The sequence below is a fragment of the Salvelinus sp. IW2-2015 genome, linkage group LG5 (assembly GCF_002910315.2).
Source record: "Salvelinus sp. IW2-2015 linkage group LG5, ASM291031v2, whole genome shotgun sequence".
NCBI classification, from domain to species: Eukaryota; Metazoa; Chordata; class Actinopteri; order Salmoniformes; family Salmonidae; genus Salvelinus; species Salvelinus sp. IW2-2015.
The window spans coordinates 2,284,119-2,297,983 of record NC_036844.1 but is presented as its reverse complement, the minus strand read 5'-3'; the positions used below and the strand labels follow the sequence as shown (position 1 = coordinate 2,297,983).

The window sequence follows — 13,865 nt, the reverse complement described above, 5'->3', positions numbered from 1 at the left end:
AGATACAAAATAAGTTAGAGGAAAAACAAAAAGAACTTGAACTTATTCAGTGTAAACTATTACAAAAATTAAGCAAYCTGGATGAAATATGGAGAAAAATGCACAAAATTATTCCTGAATCTCCAATACGCTAACAGATGTTCTCTTTTCCATCTCATCCTCTCCCACTGAATGAAGATTACGGTAAGGAATTATTTCCAAATAAAAAATATAATTAACAAATGTACAGAAAGGTCAGTGTGAAGGCCAAATTACAGAGGATTAACTTCTTGAGGCTATTAAATCCTTTCAGTCTGGAAAAACCCCAGGGCTTCATGGCATACTGGTAGAGGTATATCAAGCATTTTTGATATACTAAAAGCTCCATTGTTAMATTGTTTTAACTACTCCTATAGAAATGGTAGTCTGTCAGGTACTCAGCAGGAAGGTCTGATTTTTCTATTATTAAAACAAGACCCAGATGGCAAATATAAAGATCCAGTCTATCTAAAAAACTGGAGGCCTCTTACACTTCAATATTCTGTAAGAAGCCAGGCCTGGTATTTATAGCGGATTTTGAAAATGCATTTGATTAAAGTAAGACTGGATTTTCTTTATAAATGCCTGGATTTTTTCAATTTCGTGATTCTCTTATAAAATGGGTAAAAATAATGTATACCAAGCCCAGGTTGCAACAGTATAGCAAAATCAGATCCAATAACAACATTAGCAGATTAGAAATCCAAGTTTTATATTAAGTCCGCAAGCTAGATCTCTGCAATGTCTCATTGAAGATAACTTTTCTGTACTCTCTGGACTAAAACCTAATTATGATAAGTGTACAATATTACGTATTGGATCTTTAAAAAATACAACTTTTACATTACCCTGCAGTTTACCAATASAATGGYRTGATGGTGAAGTAGACATACTTGGTATTCATATCACAAAAMATATAAATAAGCTCTCCACAATGAATTTCAATAGAAAACTTGTAAAAATAGACAAGATCCTGCAACCATGGAGAGGTCTATTTATGGAAAAATTGCCCTGTTTTAACTCCTTAGTCATATCTCASTTACTTATGGTGCTGCTTACTCCTGCTTATTCGTTTTTCAAATSAAATGAGCAAAAAATATTTTGCTTTATCTGTGACGCTAAACCAGACAAAATAAAGCGTGCCTATCTATCTAATGAATATGKATTGGATGGGTTGAGATTATTAAATATAAAATCACTAAACCTCTCTCTAAGCTTCACTTATTCAAATGTTTTACTTGAACCCTAAATGGTTCTTAAGTAGATTACTAATAAAAGCTCATCCACTGTTTAAAATGGCCTTTTTGCCTTTGTGCAGATTGCCATGTCTCATTTTCGATTAATTSAAAATGATACTTTTTCGAAGTATGTCTCTTTTTCAAACAAGCATTGCAGATCTGGCTACAATTTCAATMTCATCCCCCTGAAAAGAGAACAAATATTACAACAAATATTAAAGTCAAAATAAAACATAGAAAGTAACTTTGAGGGGCAGTGTTTTTACAYCTAATGCCGGTTTGRCTGAGMCTGATGCCGTGCAGGTGTTTGTACACATGCATATACACACACTCTCATTCAAATACACGCATACACGGACACACACATGTAATAGTGCCAGACATGCACNTGCCGTGCAGGTGTTTGTACACATGCATATACACACACTCTCATTCAAATACACGCATACACGGACACACACATGTAATAGTGCCAGACATGCACACAAACATATACAGTTGGCATTGCTGTTATGATTTTAGTTGTCCTTGATGTCCTTTGTTTTGTTTTGTTTTTTTGTATTGTATTGTTTGCTTTTTCTTTTTTCTCTTTTATTAATTTTCTTGGTTGAGGGGTTCTTGGGGGTGGGGAATGGAATTAATTGTATGTATTTTTCTTTTTTATTCTTGGGTGGGGACTGTGGGAGTGGTCTCGGATGGTTGAGGGTCAGCTATTGGGGAACTGTGGGGGGGGATCTTGGAGGGTTTGGGTTCACGTTTTTTGGCCTGGTGGGAGATCTGTCAACGTGCCCTTCTGCAGGGCATTGACCCTGGATGCTTCTGTGTGTCGCTCTAAATGGGAGTCTGTTGGATGACTGGTGTGGTGTAATTGTTGAGCGGCTTCACTGCAAGTATATTGTATGTTTCGGATATTTAAAAAAAAAACTATATATAACTTGAGTGTCTCCATTGATCCTAGGTCCTGGCAGTTCTGTGCAGATTCAGGACAACTGAGTTTTGGAGAAATATGCATATTCAAAGAGGAGTCCGTAATTTGCTTTCTAATGATCAATATTTTTTTCGTTGAGGAAGTTAATGATTTCTTCACTGCTGAAGTGAAGGCCATCCTCACTTGGGGAATGCTGCTTTTTAGTAAGTTTTGTGACAGTATCAAAAATACATTTTCGATTTGTTTTTATTCTCCTCAATCAGATTGGAAAAGTAGGATGATTGAGCAGCAGTGAGAGCTCTTTGATATTGCACGGTACTGTCTTTCCAAGCTAGTTGGACTTCCGTTCCAGTTTCTGAAAGCTTACTTCAGGGCTCGGGTATTTCCTGTGTACCGGGGAGCAATTTTTTTGTGTCAAATGTGTTTTGCTTTTAGAAGTGCGACTGCAAGGTTCGGTTTAGATCCTTGGTTAGGTGGTTAACAGATTTTTGTATTCCAACGTCCTTGGGTAGGTGGAAGGAGTCTGGAAGGTTGTCCCAAGAATTTATAGCGCAACTTTTGATAAACCTTGGTTAGGGTCTGAGCAGATTATTTGTGGCGATTGCAAACGTAATAATATGGTGGTCCGATAGTCCAGGATTATGAGAAAAAKACATTTAGATCCCCYATATTTCTTCCATGGGACAAAACAAGTTCCAGGGTATGATTGTGGCAATGCGTAGGTCCCGAGACATGTTGGACAAAACCCACTAAGTCGATGTAGAGTAGGTCTGTGGACTACTGTGGAATACTACTATAGAATCACAGAATTTGTGTTGTTTATAAATTGGTTTTTGAAGATGTGTTGTTTTCCAGGGAAGGATGCTCGTCTCTATGTGTTCAGACTGAGCATGCTCAAGAGAGGCCTGGAGGAGAGGCAGCTGGTTCGCACCAAGTGTGACAGCCGAGAAAACAAACTGGAGAAGACCAAAGGTACACACACAAGCAGGCATACGCACGCACGCATGCACACACACACACACATATTTGTTTTACTATCCTTGTGGGGACCAAACAAATGATTCCCATTCAAAATCCTAACCTTAACTCCTAACCCAAACTCCTAAACATAACCCCTAATCCGAATTGAAACCCTAAACTTAACACCTAAGACTAAAATAGCCTTTTTCCTTGTGGAGTACTGGCAAAATGTCCCCACTTGTCCGAATTTTCCTTGTTTTAAAACTAAAAACGCACACACTCAGCGCACGGTCCCGTTCCCAGGCAGTGTCCCAGTTCAGTGAGGTGTAGTAGAGTAGAGCGTCCGGCCACAGCCACAGCACTGATCTGTGGAACAGTCCCTGAGGAGAGGACAACACCCCCCCTACTACACACTGTATGGCCTCTACAATACAACCACAGTACGTGGGTGTGTTTGGGGTGTGGGTTTTGGAGGGGGAGGAAGGGTGAGCATGAGTGTGTGTGTCTCAGAAAAGAGATTAGAGGAATAGAACCTGCTGCATTTCGATATGTAAGGACCAGACCAGATCCAATATGCCACTCAGGTAGGGGAAGCACTTCTTAGACAATGAATGAGAAAGAGACAGAGAGGGAAAACTCTCTCTCTATCTCACCCCTATCCCCCCTTCTGTCTCCCCATCACCCTTCTGTCTCCCCATCACCCTCCCCCTCTCTCCTTCCCTCCCCTACTGCCCCTACCCCAGGGTGTCACCTGTACTCTATCAACACCCACCACGGGTCAGAGTTGAGGATCGTGGCAGCCATCAGAAACAAGCTCCTCCTCATCACCAGGAAACAGCCCCGCCCAGATGGCATGGGCACCGCAACCGACTCGCCCGTGGACCAGTTCCAGTACATACGGGTGGGATCATTTCTACACACAAGCGGACACACACACAACACACGGTTTACACAGAAACACACAGACTACACTTTCCACTATCGTGCACAGTAGGTCTTTACCATAACCATTTTGAATGACTGGATGAGTTCAACGTAACAATCAGTATTTTAGAGTAAACTTTCATCGTGGGCCAGCGAGAGTGTGTCAGCACAGCTAAACCCAATGAGGAATGGGGTTAGTGGATGAGGAGAGGCGCATAGCCAAAACTACATGCACGCTGACTGTGTGAGACCTGTGGGAGCCCCATGTGGGAGCCCCATGTGGGAGCCCCATCCTCCTGATAAGTACCCCTCCGTTACAATTTAGTCATTTAGCAGACGCTCTTATCCGGAGTGCCTTGCTCAAGGGCACATCAACACATCTTTCACCTAGTCAGCTCAGGGAGTCAAACTAGCAACTTTTTGGTTAGTGGCGCAACGCTCTTAACCGCTAGGCTACCTGCCGCCCTGTCCTCTAGGAAATCTGTCTGTGTGAAACTCCGGTGGTGATGGCTTTGGTGGATGGTCCTACAGGGGAGAACGACAACATGATCTGCGTGGCCTACAAACACCAGTTTGACCTGATCAACGAGAGCACCGGGGACGCATACAGGCTGCACCACGTAGACGCCAACCGGGTGAGACCTCTGACCATTTACCGCTCATTTATCTTCAGTGTACCTGGTTGGTTAACTGGGAACAGAGCTCAACAATGGAAGAGTTACAGTTTAGGGGGAGACGAGTTGAAGACGGGCCAGTGAATGATAATTGAATAGAATAAATGAATGTATTTTCTTCATAATTGAATCAAATCAATTCAATACTGTGTTCTTCTCTGCCGTGTGCACACAGGTCAACTTTGTGGCAGCCATCGATGTGTACGAGGATGGGGAGGCTGGTCTTTTGTTGTGTTACAATTGTGAGTCTCTATTTATCCCTTATTTTACATCAAAGTATAAATATTTATCTGGGGTCTTTCTACATTCTAATATACAGTAATATTATAATATACACTGACTATACAAAACATTAAGAACACTCTTCATCACATAGACTGACCTGGTGAATCCTGGTGGAAGCTATGATCCATTATTGATGGCAATTGTTAAATACACTTCAATCAATGTAGATGAAGGAGAGGAGACAGGTTAAAGAAGGATTTTTAAGCCTTGAGACTTGTATTGTGTATGTGTGCCATTCAAAGGGTGAATGGACAAGACACAATATTTAAGTGCCTTTGAACAGGGTATGGTAGTAGGTGCCAGGCGCACCGGTTTGGGTCAAGAACAGCAATGCCGCTGGGGTTTTCACGCTCAACAGTTTCCCATGTGTATCAAGAATGGTCCTTTCTTGATATGGTGCAACTCAATATTAGGAAGGTGTTCCTAATGTTTGGTATACTCAGTGTCTATTGTCCATTGTCGTCAACCCGCAAATATCTGTTCGTATAAGATTACTTTACAAATACGTAAGATGCGTCCCAAATGACCCAAATTATTGTATCCTATGGGCTCTGGTCAAAYGTAGTGCACTGTAAAGTGAATAGGGTGCCATTTGGGACATGGTTTAACGACTGAAATTAGATGTCTTAGCTCCGTCTCTCTCGCTCTGCTGCACAGATATCTGTTCCTATAAGAAGGTGTGTCCGTTCAACGGCTCCACCCCCATGATCCAGTCCAACGCGTCTGACTTCCACTTCAGCTGGAACCAGATGCCCAATGCCATCGGTGAGTGGTACTGGTAACCATAGCAACCCGCAGTCTCACCCCTCCCCTCCCCGCTCCTGCGGTCAGCCCAGCCTCCGGCCCTGGCCTAAGCCCCGTCGCCATGGTAACATGCAGCGGGTGGCTACTGAGGCTAGGTCGTCGAGTGCGTTTGTCCGTGTCTGTGCTTCTGTGTGTTTGTTCCTGATGACTGATGAAAGCAGAGAATGGCCGACTAAAGAGACATTACTTTTTGATTTAAATAAATATGACATGAACTACAGTTTCTCTTCACAATTTGTACTGTAATGCTGCTTTGACAAACCAATTGTCTCCTTGGGATGAATTAAGAAACTATCATTACRTATTGTCTATTGTCTATTATCTATCACATATCCCAACCATTTATATCAACTTCATTTAGCCAGGTGTCTTTCTTCTGAATGTTGATGCTGTGCTTTTTATCATACTTACTTAATTGTCATGAACTCCGTGTTACCTTTGGTTGTCCGCTCTGCCTGTAACTTGACTTTTTCTTATGCTGCTGTGCGGAGCATATTATGAATGTCAATGCAGATTGGTTGTCCTGTCCATTGTAAAACCATAGCAGGAAGTTATTGTTGTTGTGTTGCAGTTTGTTCATCCTTTATCAACCAAATAACAGGAACAGTTGCTGTGTTACAGTGTGTGCGTTCCCCTACATCCTGGCTTTTACCACTGACTCCATTGAGATCCGGCTGGTTGTCAACGGTAACCTGGTCTATACAGCTGTGGTGCCAGAGCTGCAGCTGACTGCCTCGAGGGTGAGTCTGATTGACAGGTGGAAGTGTCCAATCATGATCATGATTGTAATGAAAATGTGTACACAATTGTGTATATTTTTTCATGTACACTCAGTGGCTAGTTTATTAGGTAGAACCATCTAGTACCGGGTCAGACACCCTTTTGCTTCCAGAACTGCCTGAATTATTTGGGGCATGGATTATACTAGTCGGAAACGTTSCACAGGAATGTTGGTCAATGCTGACTCGATGGCATCACGCAGTTGCTGCAGATTGGACGGCAGTACACCAGCCTGTACACTCTTTGAAAAAAAGGTGCTAAGTAAAACCATACAGAGTTCTTTGGTTTGCCCCATGGAGGAACCCTTTTTGGTGCTGTGTAGAACACTTTGCAGAGGGTTCTATCTAGGGTTCTTCAAAGTCCCTAATGTATATGGTTCTACCTAGAATCGTCTATGAAGGGTTTTACCTAGAACCCTCTATGAAGGGTTATACCAATAATTATTTTATCATCGACAGGTAGGACCGACCGTTAGCCTTATTAGCCTTTACAATTTTATTATTTATGACAATACATTGCACTGTATGTATTGTCATAAATATGTATTCAGACCCCTTCCCTTTTTCCACATTTGTTACATTATTATTATTCTAAAATTGATCAAATAAATGTTTTTCCTCATCAATCAATAACCTATAATGTATTACAAATAAAAAACAGATACCTTATTTACATAAGTATTCAGACCCTTTGCTATGAGACTCGAAATTGAGCTCAGGTTTATCCTGTTTCTATTGATCGTCCTTGAAATGATCCTACAACTTGATTGGAGGCCACTTTTAGTAAATTCAATTGATTTGGTCATGATTTGGAAAGGCACACACCTGTCTATATAAGGTCCCACAGTTGACAGTGCATGTCAGAGCTAAAACCAAGCCATGAAGTTGAAGGAATTGTCCGTAGAGCAATTCCAAGATTCTTTGGTCTGATGAAACCAAGATTGAACTCTTTGGCCTGAATGCCAAGCATCAAATCTGGAGGAAACCTGGCACTATCCCTACGGTGAAGCATGGTGGTGGCAGCATCGTGCTGTGGGGATGTTTTTCAACGGCAGGGACTAGGAGACTAGTGAGGGTTGAGGGAAAGATGAACGGAGCAAAGTACAGAGAGATCCTTGATGAAAACCTGCTCCAAGAGCGCTCAGGACCTCAGACTGGGGCGGAGGTTCACCTTTCAACAGGACATCGACCCTAAGTACAGCCAAGACAACGCAGGAGTGGCTTCGGGACAAGTCTCTGAATGTCCTTGAGTGGCCCAGCCAGAGTCCGAACTGGAACCCGATCGAACATCTCTGCAGAGACCTGAAAATAGCTGTGCAGCAACGCTCCCCATCCAACCTGACAGAGCTCGACAGGATCTGCAGAGAAGAATGGGAGAAGCTCCCCAAATACAGGTGTGCCAAGCTGATAGCGTCATACCCAAGAAGACTCGAGACTGTAATCGCTGCCAAAGGTGCTTCAACAAAGTACTGAGCAAATGGTCTTAATACTTATGTAAATGTGATATTTCAGTTTTTTATTTTTAATACATTCTAAACCTATTTTTGCTTCGTCATTATGGGGTATTGTTTGTAGATTAATGAGGATAAAAAAACATTTTTTTAATCCATTTCAGAATAAGGCTGTAACGTAACATAATGTGGAAAATGTCAAGGGTTCTGAATAGTTTTAGGAACCTTTTTTTTCTAAGAGTGTACAGCTGACACCATGCAGGATGGGTCCATGCTGCTTATGCCAAAACTCTGCCATCAGCATGATGCAACAAGAACCGGGATTCATTGGACCAGGTGATGTTTTTCCACTCAATTGTCCAGTGTTGGTGATCCCATGCGTACTGGAGCCCCTTCTTCTTGTTTTTAGCTGATAGGAGTGGAACGGTATGGTCATCTGCTGCAATAGCCAATCCGTGACATGGATCAACAAGTTGTGCGTTCCAAGATGCCATTCTGCACACCACTGTTGTACRGTGCCGTTATTTGTCTGTTTGTGGCCCTCCTGTTAGCTTGCACKATTCTTTCCATTCTCTTTCAACTAGCTTTTTCCGCTTACAGGACTGCCGCCGACTGGATGTTTTTTTGTTTGTCGCGCCATTCTCGGTAAACCCCAGACACTGTCATACTTAAAGCCCGGGAAGGCAGAATTTTCTGAGATACTGAATCCGGCCTGCCTGGCACTGACYATCACATCACGCTCAAAGTTGTTAGCAACCAAACGAACAGTAACTGGATGCCTGTCATCCTGCTTTATATCGCAAGCCACTGCCACGTGACTCACTTTCTGTAGGAGCGATCGATTTTCGTGAATGGGGTGGTGTACCTAATAAACGGTTAGGTGAGTGTATATGCCTGTGTTCGCATTTGTTTCGCGAGCAGGGACAATAAACTGTACAAAAACAATCAAACACACACAACTCTTACACAGTACACAGACTCGAGTGTACCATTTAGCAATATGAAATACAACATCGTTGTGTTAGCAGGTGTTGGTTAGGGAAATAATGCCATCACCTGTCATACTTTCTCTTTATCTCCCTCTCATTTTTCTCAATCTCTATTTCTCTCTATTCATCTTTCCCCATATCCACTTTTTCTGCCCCTCTCCATTTCATTCAATCCCTCCATCTTCCCCCCCTTCCCCTGGTCACGCAGTCGGACATCTACTTTGTGTCGTCCGCTCCGGTCAACTCGGCTTCCAACTGCAGCTCCCGGGACACCAGTTCCCAGAGTTCGCCACAGACGCCCACAGGCTACGAAATGCCTGTGTTCCCCTCACCGCTCGGTGACGGTAAGCCTCACATAACAACCAAACATGATATAGAATGACACAAAGTACAATTGGAAATGCACACTTTGTTGACTAAGAGTCTTTGCTATTTATTTGTTATTATTTGGTGGGGGGGGCGTAGTATGATTTATAACACAAGCAACCTTATATAAAAAAAAACTTGCCTGGCCCAAAGAACTAAATCAACCCACACACTGTGAAACCCTTGCAAGGGTAAWTTATTTACACTATTTTTTGTTTGTTTCTATGCCGTTGAGAAGTTTAATTGAGGCTGTAGTTGTGAAAATGTTCCTCCAAAGCTTGAGGCAGAATGCCACCTCTGAATCTTTGTTGGAACATTCCCAGTGGAGTGTGATATCTTTCACATACACATACTGTATGAACACACACACACACACACAGTAGGGGAGAACAGCAGTCAATGTGCATGAACCTGTGATCCCACCCACCCAGCCACCAGCAGTCACCTAGTCTCTGTGACTCCAACTAAAACTCACAAGATGAAGACAGGGTTTCCCCTCAAGGACAGAGGGATCTCAATATCACCTTCTCTTTTTTGCTCGCTCGCTCGCTCTCCTCTCTCTCTTTCTCTCTCCCTTCCTCCCGTCTTTCCACTCCTTCTACACTACCCATCCCCCTCCAAGACCCCCATCCACACTTCCACTCTCTTTCCAATGAAGGTACTCCTCCCTCAATCCTTCTAAATGTATATTGCTGTCGTCTGCAATGGAACATATTTATGATGCACTGTGTGTCCAGGAGGGACAGTTTTTAATGATACACAAGGATGTAATTTACTGTGATTACAGAGAGGGGGAGAGAGACAGAGAGGTGACGACAGCTTTGCGTTTATTACAGAATGTATTTTATCTCTAAGGACGAGACGTGCAGTAAACATCAGACATAGACGCTAAATCTAATGACCACTGAGGTCCATAGACTCATAAGTGGGGTGGAAACACACAGTCCTTCAAATGGGTACGAACACACACACACACACATTTATGTTAGTCCGAGTGTGTCATTTCGGGTCACCTCACCTCTATTCCTCAGGGAACTGCAGTAGCTAGTATGCATGTGCACCCTCACACAAACATGCACACTCATACTACAGAGTGCTGATGTATTATTTTGGGCAGAGAGTTTGGCATTGGACCTGTACTGGGCTTTAAGGTGAAGGGTCACATTTGGGGGAGGGGTGGGGTAAGATGAAACCCCACCCCTGGTCCATCCTCTCTTTTTATTGGTCAACTCTAGTCTTGGAACACTGCTACAACCAATCACATCCCTGTGACAGTGATTGTTTCAGCTCTGGAGGTGGTGCGACTACTAAATGTGTGTGTTCTGTCATACCGGTGTTTGAGTGTGTGTGTGTGTTACATAACCTTCTTCTTCATCCCTGGTTCAGATTCCATACGGATCCCGTACGGTACCAAGCTTTCCCTGTACATGTCTAAGGATGCCGAAGGTACTTCAAGTAGTCTTCCCACTACTCCTCGGGTTTGTCCCAAATGGCACCTTTTTCCCTTATAGAGTGCACTTTTTTTCTCCCAAAGCCTTGTGGGCCTTCGTCAAAAGTGGCGCGCGATAAAGGGAAAAGGGTGCCGTTTGGGATGCGTCCCTCCCTCTTCAGTTGTTCTTCATCCCTCCCTCTTCATCTAGCTACACATGCTGCCCTACTAACATGCACGGGGGGGGYAAAAACACAACTTTTCTGATTTATTTATTTTTTTACATATGAAGCGGCACGTTTGATTGACCCTCGGTTGAATGTCAAGTGAACGTTATTTGTCTTCCCCATCCCCCTCGCTCTCTGTCACTCTGAGGAGAGCGATTGTGAGAATGAGTGAGTCAGTTTAAAAGAACAACATTTCATGGAGATGAAGAGAGTATGAGAGGGATGCAGGTTCGGAAAGGTAATGCGTGTGAGAGAGGTGAGAATGAGAGAGGGAGACTGAAGAGAGAGAGGGGACGAATGAAAGAGAGAGAGAGAGTAGAAGATACGTCTGCCGCAGCATGATTTACAGATTGCACTGTCGCCATGGAAACTTTTGTCAAAGCCCCCTCTCCCATCCAGCGTGGTGGGCCAAATAGAGGTGCCACAATCTGGGGGGGTGGAGGGAGTGGAGGGAAGATGGGGGCGCTGACAAAAATACCGCCTATCCCTGCCGTTTCTGCTCTATGGGGACAGGTGCTTTTTAATTGGTGGAGAATTTACTCAGTTTGAGATCACATTTGTTGACATCAGGTAAAACGTGAATACAGGATGCTGAGACTGTGTTGATTGGACTGTCAAACTACATCTGGTAGTATTCGACCAATCCTGAACCATGTTAAATCATGGAATCATATCCCATTCTGATCGGACGGTTACAAGCATAACAATCCAAATATTCAATACTCTTTTGGTCATTTACTATTGTCAGTACAACATTTGATTGAAATCTGATCTTAGTTTTTTTGATTTTAAGGTTATTTACCCTGGAGCAGAAACAAATGTGGGATATATAGATCCATGTGATTATGGTCGCTTGCTTGTTTTGATATAATTATTTAATATCTATTTAGTTTGTTATTTACATTTCCGTGTGTCTGGTATTGTTCCTGGAGAGAAGTGCCGGTAAAGCGGTGACAGTGAGTCGGTGAACCTGTAATAATAATATAAGTGACCCCGTCTCCCAGAATGCTGCTTTCTTCACTTCTGACCCTGTGACATTTCAGAACGGCAGTCTGTTTGGTGCAGTGCAGCCTCCCATTGATTCAGACAGTCACATAGCTGCCTGTGTGTGCTAGTATTGCCATCCTGTCCTGCTCAAGGGGAACGCTGCATTAGAATATGACCCTTCACTTCCACCTGGTGGTTACATTAGTCATTGCAAAACAATACAGCTGGGTCGTGTTCATTAGGGCTAAACGTAACAAAACATGTTGCAACGGAAATCAAATAACTATAGTTCTTGTTGGCCAAATCCAAGCTGTCCCTCCTGGATTCAGTCCGTAAATTTGGTGCCTAATGAACCCATCCCTGATGTGTCTCTGACTGGATTACAGCAGACTAGAGAGGCGGAATGCAGTGCTGTTATCAAGATGTTAAGCATTCAATTAATTTGACTTAAACAGTTTAATATATAGCCGGAAATGGCTGTAATTTAGTGGTCCTATTAAATTACAAGAGTGTTGTGCATTCAATTAATTTGACGTCAACAGTTTAATTATTTATTCCAAATTATGAATAAATAATATATAGCCGTAAATGGCTGTAATTTAGTGGTCCTATTAAATACAAGAGTGTTGTGCATTCAATTAATTTGACGTCAACAGTTTAATTATTTATTCCAAATTATGAATAAATAATATATAGCCGTAAATGGCTGTAATTTAGTGGTCATATTATATTACAAGAGTGTTGATATGATGATGACATCATAATGAGATCACACACTGTGCCACTGAGTACAGTGTTATTAATCAGTTTAGATACAGGAGGCTTAATTTTAACATGACATGATCCTGTTTTTCATGTTCATGTATTCCTCCAATGTGTGTGTGTGTGTGTGTGTGTGTGTGTGTGTGTGCATGTGCGTGGTAAACTAACCAAACTAAGCATGTCTCCATTTCTTCATTGCCTGAAGTTGCCTGGTGTTTAAATTGTGTCTCTCTCTTACTGCAATACCTCACTCTGTATTTCTCCATCCATCCTCACCCTCCCCGCGCCTCTTGCTTCTTGTCTCCCCCCCCTCTCTGTTCCTCTTATTTGATCACTGCCACCCGATCTTCCTCGACCCTTCTCTCTATCGCCCCTGTCTTGCTCTCCCCCATCCTTTTCTCGTTCTCCATTTCATGACACCACACCCCCCCGCCCCCCCGCCCCGCCCATCTTACCCATCTCCCAGGTGAGGCACAGTGTAAGCATATTTTCAAGATCCCCCTGAGTAACCTGGTGGGCCGCAGCATCGAGAGGCCCCTCAAGTCGCCACTGGTCAACAAGGTGGTGACGGGCTTGACAGCACAGGTCCCTAGCATGTGTGTGGCCCCCGCGGGGCCCCTCATGCAGGGGGCTTCACACACCCTGTCGCTGTCCCGCATGGAGATCAAAGAGATTGCCAGCCGCACCCGCAAAGAGCTGCTAGGTGAGTGAGACACCAAGACTGGAATGTACATACACACCCCTGACTACACACACACACACACCTGACATGGCGTTCAGAAAGTTTATTGGACTGAATAATATGAGTCTTTCCCATCAGTGTTCATGGTTATTTAGCTATTTGATCAACTTTTTTATCTAATACACCTACAGGTGACAATGAGATATACAGTTTACACTGAGTGTACAAAACATTAAGGACACCTTCCTAATATTGAGTTTCACCCCCTCCCTATTTGCCCACAGAACAGCCTCAATTAGTCAGCGCATGGACTCTAGAAGGTGCTGGAAGCATTCCACAGGGATGCTGGCCCATGTTGACTC

General features: G+C 43.2%; 1 protein-coding gene across 2 annotated transcripts in view; it reads left to right on the top strand.

Annotated features, from left to right (window-relative positions):
• garnl3 (GTPase activating Rap/RanGAP domain like 3) overlaps positions 1–13,547 on the top strand; it is a 41,905-nt gene extending 28,358 nt beyond the window's left edge. For both annotated transcript variants that reach the window (XM_070443522.1, XM_023987302.2), the window contains exons 18-26: positions 3,040–3,156; positions 3,888–4,045; positions 4,545–4,703; positions 4,918–4,984; positions 5,685–5,792; positions 6,453–6,571; positions 9,259–9,394; positions 10,803–10,862; positions 13,288–13,547. In XM_070443522.1, coding sequence (XP_070299623.1) covers positions 3,040–3,156; positions 3,888–4,045; positions 4,545–4,703; positions 4,918–4,984; positions 5,685–5,792; positions 6,453–6,571; positions 9,259–9,394; positions 10,803–10,862; positions 13,288–13,532 — 1,169 coding nt within the window. In that variant the 3' untranslated portion in view covers positions 13,533–13,547. The remainder of the gene's footprint in view (positions 1–3,039; positions 3,157–3,887; positions 4,046–4,544; positions 4,704–4,917; positions 4,985–5,684; positions 5,793–6,452; positions 6,572–9,258; positions 9,395–10,802; positions 10,863–13,287) is intronic.
• Positions 13,548–13,865: the final 318 nt, after the last annotated feature.